At 27.5% G+C, this 21,105-nt stretch overlaps 2 protein-coding genes across 7 annotated transcripts in view; one reads left to right on the plus strand and one right to left on the minus strand.

Annotated features, from left to right (window-relative positions):
* LOC129958580 (succinate-semialdehyde dehydrogenase, mitochondrial-like) overlaps positions 1-10,070 on the minus strand; it is a 65,497-nt gene extending 55,427 nt beyond the window's left edge. For both annotated transcript variants that reach the window (XM_056071153.1, XM_056071154.1), the window contains exons 1-6: positions 9,931-10,070; positions 8,396-8,456; positions 6,564-6,680; positions 6,012-6,134; positions 2,466-2,549; positions 1,315-1,485 (exon numbers count right to left, since the gene is read on the minus strand). In XM_056071153.1, coding sequence (XP_055927128.1) covers positions 1,315-1,485; positions 2,466-2,549; positions 6,012-6,134; positions 6,564-6,680; positions 8,396-8,425 — 525 coding nt within the window. In that variant the 5' untranslated portion in view covers positions 8,426-8,456; positions 9,931-10,070. The remainder of the gene's footprint in view (positions 1-1,314; positions 1,486-2,465; positions 2,550-6,011; positions 6,135-6,563; positions 6,681-8,395; positions 8,457-9,930) is intronic.
* A 5,447-nt stretch (positions 10,071-15,517) lies between these two features.
* Positions 15,518-21,105, plus strand: part of LOC129958581 (sin3 histone deacetylase corepressor complex component SDS3-like) — an 83,912-nt gene continuing 78,324 nt past the window's right edge. For 2 of the 5 annotated variants that reach the window (XM_056071155.1, XM_056071156.1), the window contains exons 1-4: positions 15,521-15,948; positions 16,338-16,389; positions 16,485-16,590; positions 17,631-17,697. In XM_056071155.1, coding sequence (XP_055927130.1) covers positions 16,503-16,590; positions 17,631-17,697 — 155 coding nt within the window. In that variant the 5' untranslated portion in view covers positions 15,521-15,948; positions 16,338-16,389; positions 16,485-16,502. Of the gene's footprint in view, positions 15,949-16,337; positions 16,390-16,484; positions 16,591-17,630; positions 17,698-21,105 lie in introns of all 5 variants that reach the window. The other 3 variants (XM_056071158.1, XM_056071159.1, XM_056071160.1) reach the window with 3 other exon arrangements.

Raw genomic sequence — 21,105 nt, forward strand, 5'->3', positions numbered from 1 at the left:
ATTTTGCATTCTCAAGTGACAGACTACAGAATAATCGAAAATATTCAGTGTCATATTTTACTTATTGTATCAAGTCTGATTGGATTTTAGAAGCATTAAATATGTTTGCACATATAGTTATTCATCCAACATTAGTTTGAGATTATATTGTTATGGAAATAGTGTGATTTTCCTGGAGTCTTGGCTCAACCCCAAGTAAAGGGAAAACTGCCTAACAGTTAAGGCAAAGTAATGCTATTTTCACATGATTATGAACGATTCAAAATATATTCAGAAAATCGATAAACATTTTTTTTAAATGATCAAGACAGCAAACCAAGAAGAATTATTGAAATCCTTTGAAAATACCATAAATCTATTGCACAATAATATCTCTTTATATTTTGGTGGATGTAAATGATATTATATTATTCCTAACTTCATTTTCAGATCTACTATTTAAGTTGAATTCTTCTCTTTTATTTACTTTTTGTCCAAATACTATTTAAAGTACATGAGAAATAACTTACGATTTATAGATAAACTGATTTTTATTCGAAAACAAAGGGGAGTGGTCTCCCTGAAACTTCTTCGTATATTCTCTAATAAACATATCAGTGTGTTATTACTCGCCCACCACTGACGGTTACAAAACAGCTTATTCGTGGAGATAATTTTGGCGATAAATTGTTGGAAGGCGGTTATTAAACAAACACTAAATGTGTATTTTGGACGCCTTTTTCCAAACTGATTGAAACAGAAATCAGACACAGAATTGTAGGCAACTGTAGTCACAAAACACTTACTAAATTTCATATATTTGTCATTTCGTTTCTGAGTCAACGCATATTGTGTGCTTGTGAAAGTACAGCGGTCAACCCGCTATATGGATTTGGTCCTAAATTCGATACAGGTCTTCACATTAGATATTCAATCTGTGTACCAAATTTTTGCACCTTTTGTTTTGTTATTATCAAGTTAATTTATATTTGGGATGCTGGACAGACAGATTTCCTCTGAATAGACTTTGTTCATAATTTAATAGAAATCTGTAAATTTGTTGTATAAATCATATACCAAATTTCAATCATCTAGCGTTTTTGAATTATTGTGTTCACAAAGAGACAGACAGGCATAATTCTAAAAATGTGTTTCTCGAGTTCGGGGAAATCTGAAACTTAGAAAATCAACAAAATCTCCAGTTATTATTTTGACGATTACAATACTTTCTGTCTGTATAGTTCGTTCACGAGAAAATAAAAATTAATGAATAATGCTTAAAAACTATTACTAAAATTATTAGAATTTCAGTAAGAATAAATATTTAATTCTTACAGGTGTTATAATTCCTGCCACTCCTATTGGCTCACGAAAGAAAAACAATTGTCTGTTTTTAAAGGGGGAAGGAACAATATCTCCGTAAATACGCCGAGCTTCTTCAGAAAACCATTCAAAAAAGGATGCTCCATAAGTGATTTCACCAACTGATTCAGCTAAAGTCTTCCCCTATAAATAAATTCATTAAACTTAGCAAGTTAAAAAAAACTGTAAACGGTAATATTTTATATCAACTGATAATTTACAATTGATTAAGATAGCAATTCTTTGGACAATATTTTGGAGGTGTCTTAAAGTCATTTTGTCATTAAGAATTTCAAACCAATATTAATATTAGCAAACATATTATTAAAAATTCAACATTTTAAAAATCCCAACTTTTTCTTGGGAATGTACTTGTACAAACTAATAGTTAATCGAAATTTATTAGCCCCTTGAACTGTAATTTATTTTCAGTCAGCATTAGACAGGAAGGCAATTTAATTTTCATAGTTTTAAACGTAGGGATTAAAACAGAAATTAACATGATTTTTTGTTTCTTAAAAAAACATTTTTCATAAATAAAACTTTTCATAAAAAGCATCAACTCTCAATAATTTTTAGTGCAGCTCGTTACAGGCTCAAGAAAATTCATGATAATTTAGACTCGTCATTTCAGTTCAAGGGGTTAAATATATATACTAATGAAGCTTGGTTATATTAAAACAATTAAACTCAAAAATTATTATTAAGTAAATTTGTGTTCTATTTAAGCATTTCACTTACATTACAACAAACCAGGTGTCAATTAAATCATTAGATAAAATTACGGTACAGATCATTGAAATCAGCAATGTGTTATTGGTAGGGAGCAAATAATTTTACATTTCGGACAACAAATTTACAGATACAATAACTAAAAGTAAAAAAAAAAAAAAAAAAAAAACATTTAATAAAAAAATGCTATTATTTAGTCAATTATAACAACCTGAATGTTTTTATGACCTTCTTAAAAGAGTTATGCATTCAAAATTCAATTTCTAAGATGTAAGACTTACTAATTCTATAACTATTAAATATTTACATATTAACAACACTCTGGTTTTCTGAAACTATTTAAAACAAAAAATGAAAAATATCATTAAAATTGAACAATATTTTTTACTTACACCTTCTAGTGTTATGATATGAGCTAAAGATTTACTGTTTTTCATCTGAAGTTCAAACATATTCCTCAAGAAACCAGCTCTTTCCTATATCAAATATAAAACCAAAAATCTCAATAGAAGCAAATAATAAAAAACATAACTGTAACATTCATACAGCGACAAAGTTATGAAAAAAATTTCAAAGACTGCTCAATGAAACATTTTTTAGCAAAACTTATAATGAAATAAAGCGTTATTAAAATCATAAATCTGGTAAAACGTTACAAATCTATTTTCTTTAACCTTCCAAGCTTGGCTCCCGCGATTTCAACAGATTTACCATATATGCCCTCTAAAACTGCTTAAGAGAAAATCGAGGGAGAGAGTAATTTTTTCTTAGTTGCATTTCGTGTTCAACTCTTTCTCTGTGCAGGCAAAATAAATAAAAAGTGCTTTAATATGCAATTTAAATTTTGTTTTATACTCAGATGAGACCACAGGGTCTATTTCATTGTTTGGATTTGCTCAAAAGCTTGGAGCTAGATTCAGAAAATATATATTTAAAATCTTCATATTTCAAGACAGAGAATCATCGATATCCAGCAATGCATGAAGGGTTAATATTTGCGGCACATTAAATATTTTTACTTTTGAAGTGCTTTCATGGTTGCATGGCTGCTAAACAGCAGTGCTTTTTTCGTTTACTATTTTAAAACGCTACGTTTTGCGTTGTATTAATTTTTACTTGTTGTCGAGACATATTCGATCTCACACTTCTATAAATAGCAGTGGATTCCACCAAAATGTAAAGTTATATTTTCGGTGAATAATGCGAGTAGTATATGGTCTTTATTAGAAACATGATACTTTCTTATACATTTTACACACAAAATTCAAAGAATTCCAGAAAGCAGCAAAGATTGAATTTATCATACAGCACAACTGCATCTATATAATTTCTTGAAGCAACAAGAAGTATTTTTGGAGGGCTGGAAGTTTGATAAAAGGAATTTATTTATAATGTAATCAGAGGTGATAGCATAAATTTTCTGATGGGAGAGACCAAACACAATTCCTCAAATTTAACTCAAACATAATAACTACTAATAATAATTTTACATTTAATTCCAGACAATTAAGCATTAACTACTTCAATGAAATTCTTCACTTTCTTAATTTTCTTTTTTAATCAGATATGCATATCAATTTTTTTCTCAGAGTCAAAACTTCGCTGGGGTATTCTTAAAAAATGTTCTAAATTTGCTAATGTTTTTTTTTTTAATTCTAGAAAAAATATGGTTATATTTCATCCTAAATTTTAATAGCATATAAACTGGAACACAGATTGTAGAAATAAATAATCTAAATTTGTTGAAGCATGAACATTTGTTGTACATGGAAATATTTAATCGCACTTGAACAAGGATAACATTTTTAAATACTTAAAATTCGGCTCGAATTTAACAAAATTCTTTATTTTCTAGATAGCGACAAGGGCTATAGTAACTTGCAAATGCCTAATATTGGATAATGATAGCATATTCAAAATAATATATAATGAAATTAAATAAATAAATTTAAAAATTCATAAAAAGTTCTTTTGGCTAGTTAATTTTCTGGAAAAGGAACAATACCTCGACAATATATAATTATACAAAAAGAATTTATGGTTAAGAGACTGATGACGCAAGAGAAAACATAAGAAAGATAAATCGTATGTGTATCCTTAGAAACCCCTCCCAATTCAGAAGAAAAGGGGTGGGCATTTTCTTTGTCTTTGACAGTGGTAGCTTGAAGAATATTAAACCTTTTATCGTCTTCAAGTTGAAGAGCATTTGATGAAATAATTTCAAAAGGATTCTCTCTTTTCTTCACTAATACTTCTAAGGCCAGAACCATTCAATTTTGTTATTCTAATTCAGGAAGCTTCACTATCAATGTCTTTTAGTGTAATCATTGCCAAAAGCATTCTTTACCAAAAGCGCATTTAACTTATATCGATTGCAGTTGGGTGACATGAAACTTGTGGCATTAATTCCTATGAGAAAATAGTCAAGCATTTTGAAATTACTAAACGTATTTCCAATGCTACCAATTTTATTAAAAGCCCAAAATGTAGAGAGAATCAACTGGTTTATAAATGCTCCGAATACAAACAAAAGAAATTTCAATAAAGAAATTTATTTGTTCAAGAACTTGCAATTTTTTTTTATGAAAATTGCCTTCCTGATAAACACAAAGAACTGGAATGCAATTCTGATTTTTTGTGCCATTTTTAAAAAGAAAAATCACTGGAATCTCATGAAAATAATTCTCACAGATATGCTATGCCAATGCTTAGCTCTAATCGCAATCAAACCAGTTTTTGTACCAACTAATTCAGATAGATCAATCATACAGTGTGGTAATGCCATAAGAGAAGAAATCCACCACTGCGCATAAACATTCCTTTGATGAACATACAATCAAATAAATCTTATGCTCTCCCAATTACATAGTGACTATTTGACTCCAAATATTAGGAGTTCAAAGCAAGAATTCTATTATATCTGGAGATGAGCACTAGCTTTATTTTGGTAAGTTAGGTATTATTTTCCTCAAAAGAAAGAAAGATTTAAGCAATTTCTAAGGATTTTTTTAAATCAAACTTTCTCAAAGTGGTTTGTAAAATAGTTTTCGAATGTAAGCACTTATCATGATGCTACAACCCTGTGCCCATCAATGAAAAATTAGAGATTTCATGATCAGATTCTTATGCAAAATAAATATTTATCAGCAGTTTTTAGTCAAAGTACTTATAATTAAAAACAATTTTCCAAAGACTCTATTAAGCAGGTTATGCAAATGAAATTGCACAAAAAAGCCACAGAATACTAATCAGATGCCTGATTATTTTAAGCAATGTTTATTATAGATAATATTTAATCGATAATTTTTTCCATAAAAAATAAATAACAAGATTAAGAATACTCACAACTTACTGTCATATATAGACATATATGCAAAACACATCAGTCGCTATCATGAATAGGATATATATATATATAAAGGGCCAACAATAAACCAGAGATTTGAGTACATAGCATTACAGAATAATGTAAAGCTTAGTTCATGTTCAAACAAATTTTGGTAATTACTCATGAATAACTACTAAAAGTTGCAGGGTTTTTCTTTTTCTTTTTTTTTTTTTTTTGCAATATATGTGTGATTCAATTTATCTTGAATATTGAGTGTTTATCTTACTTGCAAATTATTTTACTTCAGATGTATACCCTTATCTCTCATATTACATATTTTGCAAGTATCAAAAAATTTTGCTTATTTTATATTTTGTCTTTTCTTTTATATAAATCTTTCCACTAAAAGCAAATATTCAATGCTTATTTTGCGATATACTAAAACTTTTTTGATACTGCTTCAGTATTATTATAAAAATATTTATGAGTCTGAATAAAAAATAAATAATAATAAGCAATGATATAAATCAGAGGGGGAAAAAACACCAAGAAAGGCTTTTTAACATATTGTGGAAGAAATTATTTCACTACATAATTAAAGGGAAAAAACCTTTGCAGTTGTATTCTTCCAAGTTTTAAAAGCATCATAACAACCATCAACTGCTTCATTTGTTTCCTCATCTCCACAATCTGGTACATTAGCAACAATTTCACCATTAGCAGGATTCAAGACCTACATAAATATGAGAAAATATATTATTTTTCTATTTTTTAATTAAATACTCAAATAAAAATCGTTGAAACAAGCATTAAAAACTTAAATGAGACTATCTAATGAGAAATTGCAATATCTAATGGAAAAATAATATAATTACCTAAAAATTCAGTTTTCAAAAATGGATACTCATTTTAGAAAAGTGTTTGCTAATTCCTTTTAACCAGTTTATCAAAGGATTACAATTAAATAAAAAAGTAAGAAAAATATGATTTGATTAATTTTTCTTTTTCCAAACAGAACTTCCATAATTGTACATCATAAAAAAAATTAAGTAAAACAATATGACAGTTAGCATAGGGGAAGCAAAGGTTTTTTTGCACATTGGAAATAGAGAAGTCTCTCAATGAAACAGCTGCTATTAAGAACATAGCAAAGTTTACTTACCGGAAATGTTTTCCCACTTTTGGCAGCAACCCACTTTCCATTAATGTATGTTTTGCCATCAGGAACAGATAAGTTATGAATTGTTCTCCATACACGTATAGTGCATTTGAATCTATTCTAAACACACAAAATGCAAGAGATGTTATTTTATGCATTTAAAAAAAATATGCATTATGAAATAATTGTATTAAAATAAGCTAAAAAGCAAAAATTGAAACAACAACTGAAAATCATATTTAACAATCATAACAGGAGTCTGCATAAAAAATGAGACTTATGAATTATTAATAAATAAATACAAGATTATAAATTGGTTTCTCTACTTTCGATGTTTAATTCAGAAATCATTTAATTTCTTAAAATAACAACAAAAAAAATTACCCTATAATTCATAATTTAATTTTCTTAAGCTTCATTTATAACAAAAATAATTGTTTCAAAGCAAGAACTTTGAAATGAATAATTCCTAGTTTAATCCAACAATTAAATTGCATACTGAACAATATAAAGTTAAAAGCTTGATGATTCACATATATTATTAATTACCTGTAACTTACACTTAGAAGAAAAATATCAGATACTATTTCATTTTTAAATCAACATTTTATACACAATTTATTAGTTTAGATGGATGCCTTTTTTATATTTTTAATGAATATATAATTTCATAATTAATTTGCATAAGCTCCCACTTTATTATAATTACAAAAGAACAACAATATTAAATATTTAATAAATTAACAATTTTTGTAAGGAATGACATTCCTAGAATTTACAGAAAAATAATACAAACAATAGAAAATAAAATTTCAAAGGATTTATTTGATGATAAAAATGCTAAAACTAATAGAGCTGTTTAAAAAAGGCAAGAGAAAAAAAAAGATAAATTTCTTAATAATCAAGGTTAAAAATTCACCAAAAAATATGATAAAGAAAGAATGAAATTTATTTGCCAGAAACAAAATGATTACATATGCTTATGAGAATCTTATCTAAAATTCATATTATCCACACATATTTTTAACATATTAGATATAAATGTAATACATTAAAATGAGCATAATTAACAAAGAAAATTTAATTTTAAATTTTCTGAAAATTGAAAATATTGTGAAGTTTAGAATCACTTTATTAATTTATTAAATTAAAAGTTGATTAATAGCAAATATAAATTTTAAGCAATTAAAAGGATTGTTGGACAGATTATTTTAGTTCAGATCAAATTTTAAATTGTAACAAATTTACCAAGTTTGTATTAAAGGAATAAATATATCTGGATGCTAATTTCCTAACATATGTAAGAAAAGCAGGCTTGTTTAATCTTTAACTAATTTAATTTCCTTTGTTTATACTATTTATAAAATCTTGGAAAAAGTTATGATTTAGGAAAGGTTTTACTAAAATTTTTCATAGCTTTAATAAGCCTCTACCATTTTTTAAACATATTAAAATATAGAATAATCTTGACAGCCTGAAAGATTAATGTACGATATACTGTGTTGATAATTAATTAATCCTTTATATTAATAAGAACAACAATGAAGCTGTTATCTTCATATATGAAAGTTTAAATATGACGATTAAACTTTTAAAAAATTATACAAAATATGTTACAATTTCTATTTAAAAAAAATAGGTCAAGTAACCCTAAAAGAATATATTACATTTGAATTACTCAAATCAAATAATCTTTTGCAAAAAAAACTTTACTTTTATCATATATTTCAAAAGCACTTTTTCATATTTAAAATCCAAAACAAAAATAATAATTCCTTAATAAATGTTTTTAACACAATATATGATTTAAAAAAATATATTTTATCAAGTAATACCTTAATCTGAAAAGTACTTTTCAGTAACATTTTTCCCCTTTAAGGATGTAATTTAGCGAATCTAAAATCAAATTCAAGAAATGATTAGCACAAAATAATTTTACAGAATCAACATAAAAAAAATTAAACATCCTGACTTTTTAAAATACATTAAATAGATAAGATGAATAAAATAAGGTTAAGGTATTTTATTCCTTTTCTCAATAATCAAATAAACTTTCCATTTTAAAACATCAAATATTTTCCAATAAATAATAAAAATTATAATTTACATTCAATAAAATTTTGGAATACATCAGAAATGACTATGATGGAATTAACAATATCTAAAAATGATTTGGAATAATAAAAAACATGTTCTACACTCAAAAGTTCAATTTACTCACTGCATAATTATAAAAAAGTTTCTAAGATTAAATACACTTAGAGCTGAAATAATTACTTGATGTTCAAAACAGAAATAAAAGATATGCATAGCAAGAAAATTATAAATGTTAATTCCACCAATAATTCAAATAATGATGGAAAATAATACATAATTTTTAAAAAAATTGTTAAACGGTATATATCCTCAGAATATTCTAATAGTAAGAATTTACTTTAAAAAACTGATAAAACTATTAAAAATCACTACACAATTTGAAAATAATTTTTTTAATAAAAATTAAGTTAAAGAAACATATATTCTTACAGAAATATAACTTTATTTATTTTTTAAAAATCTTTCAATGTTTTGCAGTGTCAAAGGATGGCATTTATCTTAGTTCTTACAACATTGTAACAACCAAACATCGATACATTTGATAAAAAATCTCCAATATGGGTTAAATAACACATTAACGTCAGGAATTTATGTTTATTCAATCATTTTTTATGTATTTTTCTATATTGTGGAAGAAGTACATATGGTTTTCAGGCAATAAGTTTTATGCCATATTTTAGAATGAAATACTTTTTTCAGTCTTGTTGGAAAAGTACAGGTTTGTGGCTTAAATAAAAAAATAAAAAAAAAATGATAATAATAACTACCGTTTTTACAACTGTTTTACCATTTTGGGGACTTTAATTTAAAAAAAAAAAAGAAGGAACTGTAAGTTGAAGCAGTCCAAAATTCTCTATAATAATAATAAAAAAAGCCACCTTGGTCAATAAGAAACAAACATTCTTAAACCAGAAGTTTTAATTTACGTGCAGTTTCGCAACAACGAAAACTATTGTTGAAGCTGAAAACTATTTTTACTGGCTTATGCTACATCATAAAACAGGTAAAAAGTTTATTTACTACTTAAGATTTTTTTTTTTAATTTTTCTCAGTATATAAATCTAATATATGAATCTCATAGTCATTAAACTGTAGAGAAATATTACATAGCATAAGTATTTTTAATGTAAGAAAAGAGCATGCTTTTTCGCAACAAAAATTATAATCACGCAAAAATATGCACGCCTTTAATGTCATAACAAATCACTACTAGTCATCAGCAAATATTACTAAAATATATTGTTACATATCTCGAAAAAAATTCACTCATTACTGGAGCAGACGAATTCTCACGTGTTCTTCGGATGTTCGTCGTAAACCGGAAAACGCTTTTTGCTCCGGGAGCAGTTACAAAGAGGAAATCAATAAAGTTTGAAGGGGGCGGGGGAGGGTTCATCCGGAGAAGCAGATAGCGAAAGAACGATCATACTAGTGATGGGAAATCTCGTTCATTTGAAAGATTCGGCTCAAAATCGTTCGTTCACCAATTTGACCCGTTCGTTTCAGGTCGTTCGCGAACGATATCGACTCTTCGAACGAATGAGTTATGCTCTTTCGTCCGAGAACGAAAGAATAGGCTCTTTCATTCGAAAACGAAGCAACTAGGCTCTTTCGTTCGGGAACGAATGAACTAGGGTCTTTCGTTCGAGAACGAACGACTTTGTTGCTTTTGACTCATTACGTCACTGGCCAAACCTGAAATTTCCGGTTGTATTGAGTCTCGTAAAGAAAGGTGACTTCTAATGATTTTTTTCCCCTCGCGCAGGTCGGAATGAAGGAACAGGTTTTGTAATTTTGATCATTTCTCAGTTATTCTACTGCCTGAGATTACAGTGTTAATGAATGGTTTTTTTAAAGGCGTTTTTTTTATTTCCGTTTTTACTTTTTATTTTATTATGAAATATCTTTCATGATTGGTTATTTTGGCAGTACGGAGTTTCCTATTACGTTTAGATAATTCCATAAAAAATTAAGCTCACCACTGTTTACTAAGTATAAAAGTATTTCGTCTTACGAGATATTACATCATTTTAATATTGCTCAATAAATTTTAAAGTAACATTATAAATCATCATTTAGTTATATATTTATTTATGCAGCTTTTATTTTTATTTTTAAATTTTATTTATTTATTTTTACTTCCTGGAATATGTGCCAATAGTCGTGTCTACGTAATTAAGGGCAGGATTCATTTAGAACTCGAGCTTTTAGAATTTTGATATTCCTATTGTTTTATACTTGCACAAATTTCATTAGATTTTTATTGTTTAAGAGCTATACTATTACATTTATTCTTATATATGGTTACTTGCATCTTTTATGTTCACTCTTTAGTAGAAAAATATATCTTAAATTATCATTTAATAATTTATAATATGATAAGTAAAAGATTGTTTTTGCCTCACAGGGTGCGTAGTGGCAATCTGCTGCAAAAATAAAGTACTTTTAAGCACCTTTGTATAAGTATGCATATGTAAACTGCATATTTTCTAATCATAGAATTTTTTTTAATTTTATAACAATATATAGTTTTTACTTCAAAAATCTTATTATTAAATTTTAATATTTATTTCTCTATTTGCACAATATCTTCTATTGTAAAATTATACTTTTTTGGATTTGACAAAAGCATAGAAATAATTATATAAATGAAAAAAATATTAATACCAAAAACAAAGTTAACTTTTATAAGATTAACAATAAAGATTTATGAGCTTTTCCAACATTTCTTAAAATTAAAATAAAATATACATAAACATTTCTGATAATGCCGATAGTGATGTAGAAGCACAAATGACCACAAATGATGCATTTTCAATATGACCACAAATTTTGTGTGTGATTTTTATAGAAGCATTAACTATTACGATCAAACATGGCTGGGATAGAAAGAGTATTAAATAATCATTCTTACTCATTCTATTAAGTAAGTAATGCTCGTTCAATTAAGTAATTTTATTTGCAATCTTATAAAGCTAAAAACTAAAGCTTACCTATGGTTATCATCATACGACTGCCTAAACTGCCATGAAATTGATTATAGAAAAATGCCAAGTTCTAAATAAGTTTTTAAAATCCTTTTTAATAGAAATGATTAAAACAAAATTTTTACTCAAAACTACACTTATAGTCACAAAATTACATACCAAATTTGATTATTTTAGTTCAAATTAGTTATTTTTGAGTTATCGCGTTTACATATATCTGAAAGTACAGACCGACATGCACAAAATTTGACAGATGTTTATACAATAGATACTAAATCTGTGTACCAAACTATCTATCTCTCTTCGTTTTGTAGTTACCCTGCTAACTTATATTTGAAACAGTCAGATATTCAGATTTCCTAAACACAGATGTTGCAGAAAATTTGATCGAAATCTACAAGTTTGGTGTGAAGACCGCATACCAAATTTCATCCATCTAGCTCAAAGTGCTTTTGCGTATAACATAAAAGCAATTTTAACCAAATAGCAATAAGAATAAAAGCCTTTTTCTTCTTTTATAATTATTTTAACAGCAGCAAAATAATACGATTCAATGATTCGAAGAAGAAATATCATTTTGAATTTCATTATAATAAAAGTATTTGTTATAAACTGTGTCCACTTATTTCTCAGAAATTATTTTTAAAAAATTACATTCAACCAAACAAAATTTTTATTATTCAAATGCAACTCTTTTTTAACCTTTAAAACGGTGTTAAAATAATTTTTATGCGATAATATGCTTTGATGTTTTGATAAAAACACATTAAAATTCTATTTTTTAAAGTAAATTTTGAATTAAAAGTTTGAGAAATCCGTTTTTAGTATGCCTCTAACGTGCAAAAAATAACTTCCCAAATTTCATGCTCCTAATTTCAATGGCTTTATGCTAAGCATCGATCAGGACAAGACTTTATATAAGAAGAGAAATTTCATACAAAATTTAATAATACTTTATAGTTTCACCTAAAGATTTTCCAGACGCTCCATTTTTTTTATCGCTGTGTTTGATTATAATTTATTAATTACGGAAAGACGCGTTTGATGTTGAAATATAACATTGAAATAGTATATTTGCATATTTATTAAAATCATTGCTGCATCAGAAAATTTAATCATTCGAGAGTTTTTTTTCTTTTTTTTTTTTTCGTCTTTTTTTTTTTTCCTGTTTATTTTAAAATTTATTGATATAAATAACTTACTGTACTTAACAATTCTTATAAATTTTAATTTTGTATTACTTAATTCCCAAAGCAATTGCTTGCATTTATTTATTAGAATATAAAGAGAATAATATTCTAATGTTGAAAACTTATTAAGATATATGTAGATTCAAATCTAAGAAATAACTTCATTAACAATGTAAATTTTAAAAAATTACTAAATTTATTCATTTAAAATGACAGAATAGTAACACAGGGCAAATAATATTTTATGGAAAAAAATATTATTTTTTTGGTCGATATATACCAATTAAAATTTGCAGGTATCCTCTCAAAATTATCCAAATCAAAACCTCTTATTTAACTTCCAAACGATTCTGCATACCCACAATAATAGTTAGAAGAGAACGTTTGCTAGCATTTTTTAAAAATTATGTTCGTTGATTTAAGCAATGCACAAAAGATACATCAACCAATTTTCAAATGATTTACAAAATTCTTTAAGGAAGGAATATTTAATTTGTTATTTTATAATTAAAACTGCTTCAAGAACTGGTAGGGAGAAGATTGAGCCTCTAAAAATAATTAATACTATTTTAAACACAGTTTTCTGAAACAATAAGCATTTTAATTCACTTATTTTGTAAATTTATTATTTTTACATACTTTCCGATATTTGTAAATTATGTTTTGGACCTAAAAGTTGGTCGAATTTCGGAATGCAAATAATTTTATTTTCTATCAAATTTGATTTCTATTCAATAATCTGTCCCGAGTTATCTATTTTCAGAAACTTCAATATAGTCCTCGCTATCAGAATCATTTTCTAACAAAGTAGAAATATTTTCTTCTTGAAAAGAATTTGAAATGTCAAATTCAGCATCTTCCTCATCACTTATATCAAATCAGATTCATCTAAATCTTCACACAGTATTTTATTAATTTCTTTTTGAATTAAAACTTTCCGATAACCCGGCATTTTAGCAAGAGATTTTAGTAGCTGCAGAAAGCGTACTGTAAATTAAGCATCTACACTCAAATAATTTTTGGAAACACCAATCAATAGTGACAGGGGGAACGGAAGCAACCACTGTTAAAAAGACAAAATCGCCCCGCGCCGTTTTACGACCCTATTGAGAAAAGGGGAAGAAAATAAACAGGTGACATTTCCGCATTTGTCTTCTTATCTGTAGGGGGTTCACGCAGGAAATTAGCAAGTTCCACACCGTCGTTCGCAAACGGAAATAGCCAGGTCCACACAGTTAATGAACGGGAATAGCCGGGTCCACACAGTCGTTCGAGAACGGAAATAGCCAGGTCCACACAGTCATTCGAGAACGGAAATAGCCAGGTCCACACAGCTAATGAACGAAAATAGCTGGGTCCACACAGTCGTTCGAGAACGAACGACTTACTCAGAAGATAGCAACCCGATTCAGTTTGTTCACTTAGACGACACGTTCGTTCGCGAACGACCCACCTCTAGTTTTTTTTGAACCACTTGCAGTCGCAGTACTGGTGTGCGAGATGTTGGTAGCTGAATAAAGATCCAGTAGATGCTGAGAAAGTTTTGTTGATTTATTTAAACAAATCACGCAACCTAATCAATGAATTAATATTTAATTGAGTGCGAGTAATTGTGCACCTAATAGAATCATAACACCAGCTTATTCATTCAAAAAACCACTTTGAAGATACTGCTGTGAATTACGTCCAAAGTTCTGGATATTTCTGATAACTATAAACAAAGGAATCGTAACATCAGCTTATGCATTCAAAAAAGAACTTTGAAGATACTGCTGTCAATTACATCCAAAGTTCTGGATATTTCTGATAACTATAAGCAAAGGAATCGTAACATCAGCTTATGCATTCAAAAAAGAACTTTGAAGATACTGTTGTGAATTATAGCCAAAGGTCCGGACATTTCTGATAACTATAAACAAAGGAATCATAACATCAGCTTATTCAGTCAAAAAAACCACTTTGAAGGTACTGCTGTCAATTATGTCCAAAGGTCCGGACATTTCTGATAACTATAAACAAAGGAATCGTAACATCAGCTTATTCATTCAAAAAACAACTTTGAAGATACTGCCGTCAAAGATACCCAAAGGTCTCGATATTTTTTATAACTATAAACAATGGAATCATATCGTCAGCTTATTCATTCAAAACACAACTTTGAAGATAATGTTGTCAATGATACCTAAAGGTCTCGATATTTCTGATAACTATAAACAAAGGAATCATAACATCAGCCGATTCATTCAACAACTCTGAAGATACTGCTGTCAATTATATTCATAGGTCTGGACATTTCTGATAACTGTAAACAATGGAATCATAACATTAGCTAATTCATTAAAAAAAAAAAACTCTGAAGATACTACTGTCTGTTATGTTCAGCGGTCTGGATATTTTTTATAACTATAAACAAAGGAATCATAACATCAGCTGATTCGTTAAAAAAAACAACTTCGAAGATGCTGCAGTCAATTATGTTAATCGGTCTGGATATTTCTGATAATTATAAATATTTTAGAAATAATTTAGAATGGAATCATAACATACGCTTACTTTTCCTTCGCCATTTTGCATCGAGAAAATATGTTCGGAATCGATGCGTAAGTTCATTTTTGATACAGGGAATATCTATATCCTTCCATTCCAGAATCGACATTTTAAACATGATTGGCTGTTCTGGTCATGTGATTTACTAACGTTTACTCATTGAAGGGAGAAGCATCTAGGGCCTGTTTCTACGAACGCAGTCTACAGGTGCTAACAAGAACTATCCATATTCAGCGTTTCGTTGAAGTAGAAAAACCTGTCCTAGAGATAATACTACCTCAACCGCACAGCTCGCCAAATCTCAGCAATGAATGAGGCTTTCTACGCATATCAATTCCTTGGGAGGATTGACGGTTTCTAGCAATAACGTTTCCTCAACAAACTGACGTATAGTGAGAGCGTTATAAATATGAACAGAGAATTTTTTTTTTAAATTCTTATCAACGCTACTAATTACTAATTAATAATGGTTTGGAATTTTGGTAAAACTGAATCTTTGTGTATAATAATATATCTGATCACACCGTCTTTTTCCTTTTATTTCGACATGAAAGTTTAGAGAAGAAGGTACTTAAAAAAATAATATATTTAAATAGCAGTGTAAATATTTTTATTTATTCTAAGGCAGAAGATCAGTACATTTTAAGTGAACTTAGTCCTAAAGATGTAGTTTGTATCTTAATATCCATAATAATTTTCATAAATTCATTAATAATTTTCAATTACACTTGATAAAAAAATGCATTTATGTTTTTAAAACTATGGACTTGGAAGTTCGAGATAGTTTCTCATTTCGCCAGTTAATGGTATGTTTTTTTTTTAAAAGTTTTTTTCTCTAATTGGACGGTAAATATTATGTTTGTTATTTTACAATTTTGAATGTAAAAATATTGAAATTATTATTTTTACTGGAAGTGTTCCACCTGGACTTTATTTATTTTTTATTTCCCTTCAAGCCACATTCAAATTTAGCTGATTATCAATAATCTGTATATTTTGAATTTTGAGGTATGTACAAATTTTCATCACAAATTATTTTTTTTATTTCACTTTATGAAATTAAATTTTGTGCCTGGAATATAATTATGTGTTTGATTTTGCAGCTTTATTTAAAAAGAAAGATGAGTGATTATGAATTAGATTTAGATTTAGATGAAGAAATTAGTGACTACGAACTGAATGAAAAAAATGAGAATGAGTCTGATGAAGGTACTCTTCCTTATATTTTTTAAGTACTGAATAAGAAACCTAATTTTTGACTAAATTATTTTCAGTGATTTAAATATGATTATGTAATGTAAATTTTACTGACATCTTTCTGTAATTATAACCAAATAAAATCTTTTGGAATTTCTTTTTTGAATTTTGTTTTATTTATATGTTTTGAAATTATATATTAAATATTAAACTAAATATAATATAAAGAAATCCAAAGAGTAATAGCAAGTATTCCAAAGTTTAACATTATAACTTGGAAGTCATAAAATTGTTACATGAAATTTTTATCAAATTTTTGTTGAAAAAGAAATAATGAGATGTTTTTATATTCTCTGATAGCTATTGTTTTGGCATTGCCCTTTTTACCAATTATTGCTAACAAGAAATATGACAAAATAATAAAAATGCTGTTTTAGCCTGTATATTCTGTAACATGCGAAAGAAATGACATTGCTACTGTAAGTTGATAACCACTACTGAGCATGCTGTGTTAGTATATTATTATGCAGATTGTAGGGTGAATTCTAGTGAACGGTACGCGCCAAATTTTATAGATAAAGTCGCCAATATGGCAACTCCTCTACGCTTCCAATGTATGGCTTCCAATGTATGGCAACCCTGTTAAGAGAATGCGGTGATGTCGGTGACGATTCGGGGCTGTCATCGGGGGTGTAATTTGGCGCCAAATCGCCAAAAGGTACCGCTACCTAGAACTGTCCTAGTTATTCTGATTTTTACATGTATTGATAGTACCTTTGCTCTGAACTATTCTAAGCTAAGAAGTAATGATTAAGTTGATGTTAATATTTAGTTGAATATTTTTGGAAACTAAGCAAATTTCTGGAAGTCACTAACACTAAATTAAAGAGTGTAAAGTGTGTGGAATCGGCTAATTTATTTTTTTATTGAAAATTGCTAGAGTATTGGGAGAAGCGCTATAAATAACTAAATCTGAATTGGATGCTTATTCTGTACTCATAAAACAAAAACAATACTTATTGATAATTTAATATTTACATTGAATATTTTAGATACTGAAGATGCCAGTGAAACTGATATGGTTAAACAAGAAGAAGAATACACTGAAATCAAAGAGCAGTAAGTTATGCTTTTATAGATTAACAAATTAATATAGACTCATGTAGCTGTTTTTGTTGTTATTATTTTATAATACTAGGTGTCATCTCTAATCAGCCTCGAATATCTTATTCCTAAATTAGTGAAGACATACAATTCTAAATGGAAAATTGCTTAAGATGAAGAGTGAAATCTTAGAGTTATATTTTAATTTCTGTGTCACTAAATGATGAAAATTTTTTCAAAATATATGCTTTTATTGCAGTGCTGCAATATGATTAGCAATATTATGCAGTTAGAATAGTATTATTAACTGAGAGAGATATGACGATAATCTTCTATTTTCAAATTATAATCTCAATGTTTTTCCCCAAGGGAGTCAGAGTCAAATTTTCAAATATACAATTGCCTTGGGGGCTCCCCGATAAATTTTTATTTATTTAATAATTTTGATTTACTAGTATATTGAGGTCAAATGTATTCTAAATGAAATCAACTTCTGTGTACATTTCGGAACATTTTTCTTAGTATTTATTTAAAAATTAAAATTTGTTTTCAAGTTTGTTTCCAGATTAGTAAGGTCCAATTTCTTTCAATTGGTGAACTGATAATCCCATAATTTCCAGCTATCATAAGATAAAAGTAGAAGAAAAGAAAGAACATCCTTCACTAGAAATGTTAATACCTCTCTCTTCATGGAGAAGGAGTGTTCTCCCTTAGCCATTGACCCACTTGATCTTATATTAAGAGGATGAGATGATTTTATAGAGTTTTACTTTTCTGCCTGACCACTTTTTCAATCCATTACAGCTTTTTATTCTCATAGGATATTATTACAATTTTTGATTCTCACAAGATATAGCCAATTTTTTTTTTTTTTTTTTACTGAACTTTTGAAGACAGCTGGCTTCTGGGCATCTTTTAAAGTGTAGAGATTCACAAATAAGATTTTTAAACTTGAAATTGCAATTTTTCTCAATTACACATACAAATGATTTAAAGAGAATTCATCCATAATAAATTTTCTGAGTATGTTTAATACAAAAAAAAACATTTATGAATTTTTTTTTTTTTAATTCCTTAATAAAGGCGGAATACATAATTGTTTGAATTCTCTCTGGATGAAATTTTTGAAAACATTTTATTTTTGGGATTCATTTCCAACATGGGGGGGGGGTAGTAAATTACAAATTTCAACTAATATTTTCCATCAAAAATAAAAATTATGAAGAAAATGTGAAAATTTTATTATTTTGATATAAAACTCATTTATGTTATTTAATTTAATAGAAGAAGAGTTTCTATCAACTAAAGAATAAAGTTTGTATTAAAGTGAATCCAATTATGAAAAAACTAATATTCATTGAAAATCAAATGTTTAAAAATGAAAAGCATTTTAACTTTTCTCAGTTGTGCTCTTTTTTTCCTGTGTGCATTCCATGAATAAACAAGCATTGACAATAAGCCACTAAAGCAGCTAAAGCGGTTGCAAATATTTACCAACTGATTATTTTAAGTGTTTTGTAAATTAAGGATGCCTCTCATTTCTGAAAAAGTAATTAAAATAGGCTGAAACACATAAATTTATATGTGAGAAAAATACATTTGTCTTTACACAACTGTGGCCTCTCAGCTGACATCTCCAAAGGAGAAGGTGTCACCTCAACTCTCATTGGACAAATATCTCAAACTATTGCTAACATTGTTCATGATAGGGATAAGATTAAAGATGTTTTTTTTTAGTTGAAGCAGTTTTGAAACATTAAAAAAATATTACAACTGTAGAGCAAAACTAAACCTCCCTTGAAAGAGGTGAGTACAATTCTTATTATTTTATTATCTTACACTAATTTTGTTGTATTATTTTCTTTCAAGACTATCATTAAAATAATGATGAGATTATGCCATAAATCCGCAGAATATTCATTTATCAATCATGTATTTAATACTTATATCTTTTCCTTCTAATTTGTTAAATTCTTTTGAGTATTTTCAAAATAAATCATTTTCCAAAAGGTTAGCTTAGTAAATAGAGCACTATAACCTTAAATTGACATGAAATGTTATTTTTTTCAATTATTTTATCTAAAAGTTTACAAGTAAAGGCTTTGTTATCTTACCTTAAATTTCATGTCTTGAAATATCTGTAGTCTGCTATATTTATAAACATATTAATTTTTTTAGTATTAAAACTATTGTTAAAATAATATATAAATGCTTTTCATTGGTTTTCCTCCTAGTAGGTATAAGAGTAATCAATCTTATTTTAATTATTTTGAATTGATAGCTATAGAGCTTTGCATAGGAATATAAGCAGATTAGTCAAATTTTAAAGTAATAATCTTGAAATTTCTATATTTCTCCACATATAAATCTTTTTGGAAATGTGTGAAGATTTTTTTAAAAATAATAATTTAGGCTCTATTAGTTTTTAAAGTTTTAAACGCTTCACTATGCTTCTCTATTCCTTTTTTGCTGTTTATCAATTTTGATAAAGTGTGCTACAGTGCTTGATATAAAAGTAAAGAATATATTTATTTTCTGTTTTGAGGAAAGAGAAGACTTAGCTTTGAGGAAAGAGAAGACTTAGAGTAAAAACATATTTGCCTTGTTGGACATACTATAATCAGAACCTTCATGACACTAGAAGAATGTAGTAAAATTTATCCATTATTGATTCCCCCCCCCCCCCAAAAAAAAAACATCGTTGGTATTCAGAAATTGTTCAGAACTGAAAGAATGTTATGCATAGGATATTAAATCTGAATTTGGTGATGAAATGGTACTTTTTAAATACTTCATGCCACAACTTCTAGAAGTAAATAAAGAAACATTAGTACTTGCAATGAATTCTTATAAATTAATGTACGATAATATCCTTCAGTAAACTTTTCCGAGTGTAATGACAGCAGGGAAAATTTACAGATGCCTAATGGTCACAATTACTGGTGGAAGCAAAGTTTTAAAAAACTGAAGCTATTGAAAAATTTTAATAAATCGTGCACTTTGGCTATTATGACCTGTGAATGTGATGCATCAGAAAAAAAAAATTGATATCTGAGATATTTTAACTGAACATGTTTAAAATAAATTGAAGAAAGTTAAAATATGAAATTGTACACAGTATAGCAGTAGAGATATAAAATGACCTATTTTATGAAATAATATTGTTTATATTTTTAAGAATGTCCAATCCTTTAATTAAAGAGTATTTAAATTGTGTTTTAAAAAGTTTTGTGATCTTTGTTTTATTTAAAATAAAATATTTGTTATTTCAATTTGTTCTAGCATGTTTTAATTTAAAAACTTTTTTTGAAAAATATTTAAATACATCAACAATTTTTATGTAATTAATTTAGTTCATTAAATGTTTTAAAATTATTTTTAAATAATAATAAATTTAATGACAAATTTAAAATAAATTAAGCA

This window comes from Argiope bruennichi, chromosome X1, assembly GCF_947563725.1.
Source record: "Argiope bruennichi chromosome X1, qqArgBrue1.1, whole genome shotgun sequence".
Classification (NCBI taxonomy): domain Eukaryota; kingdom Metazoa; phylum Arthropoda; class Arachnida; order Araneae; family Araneidae; genus Argiope; species Argiope bruennichi.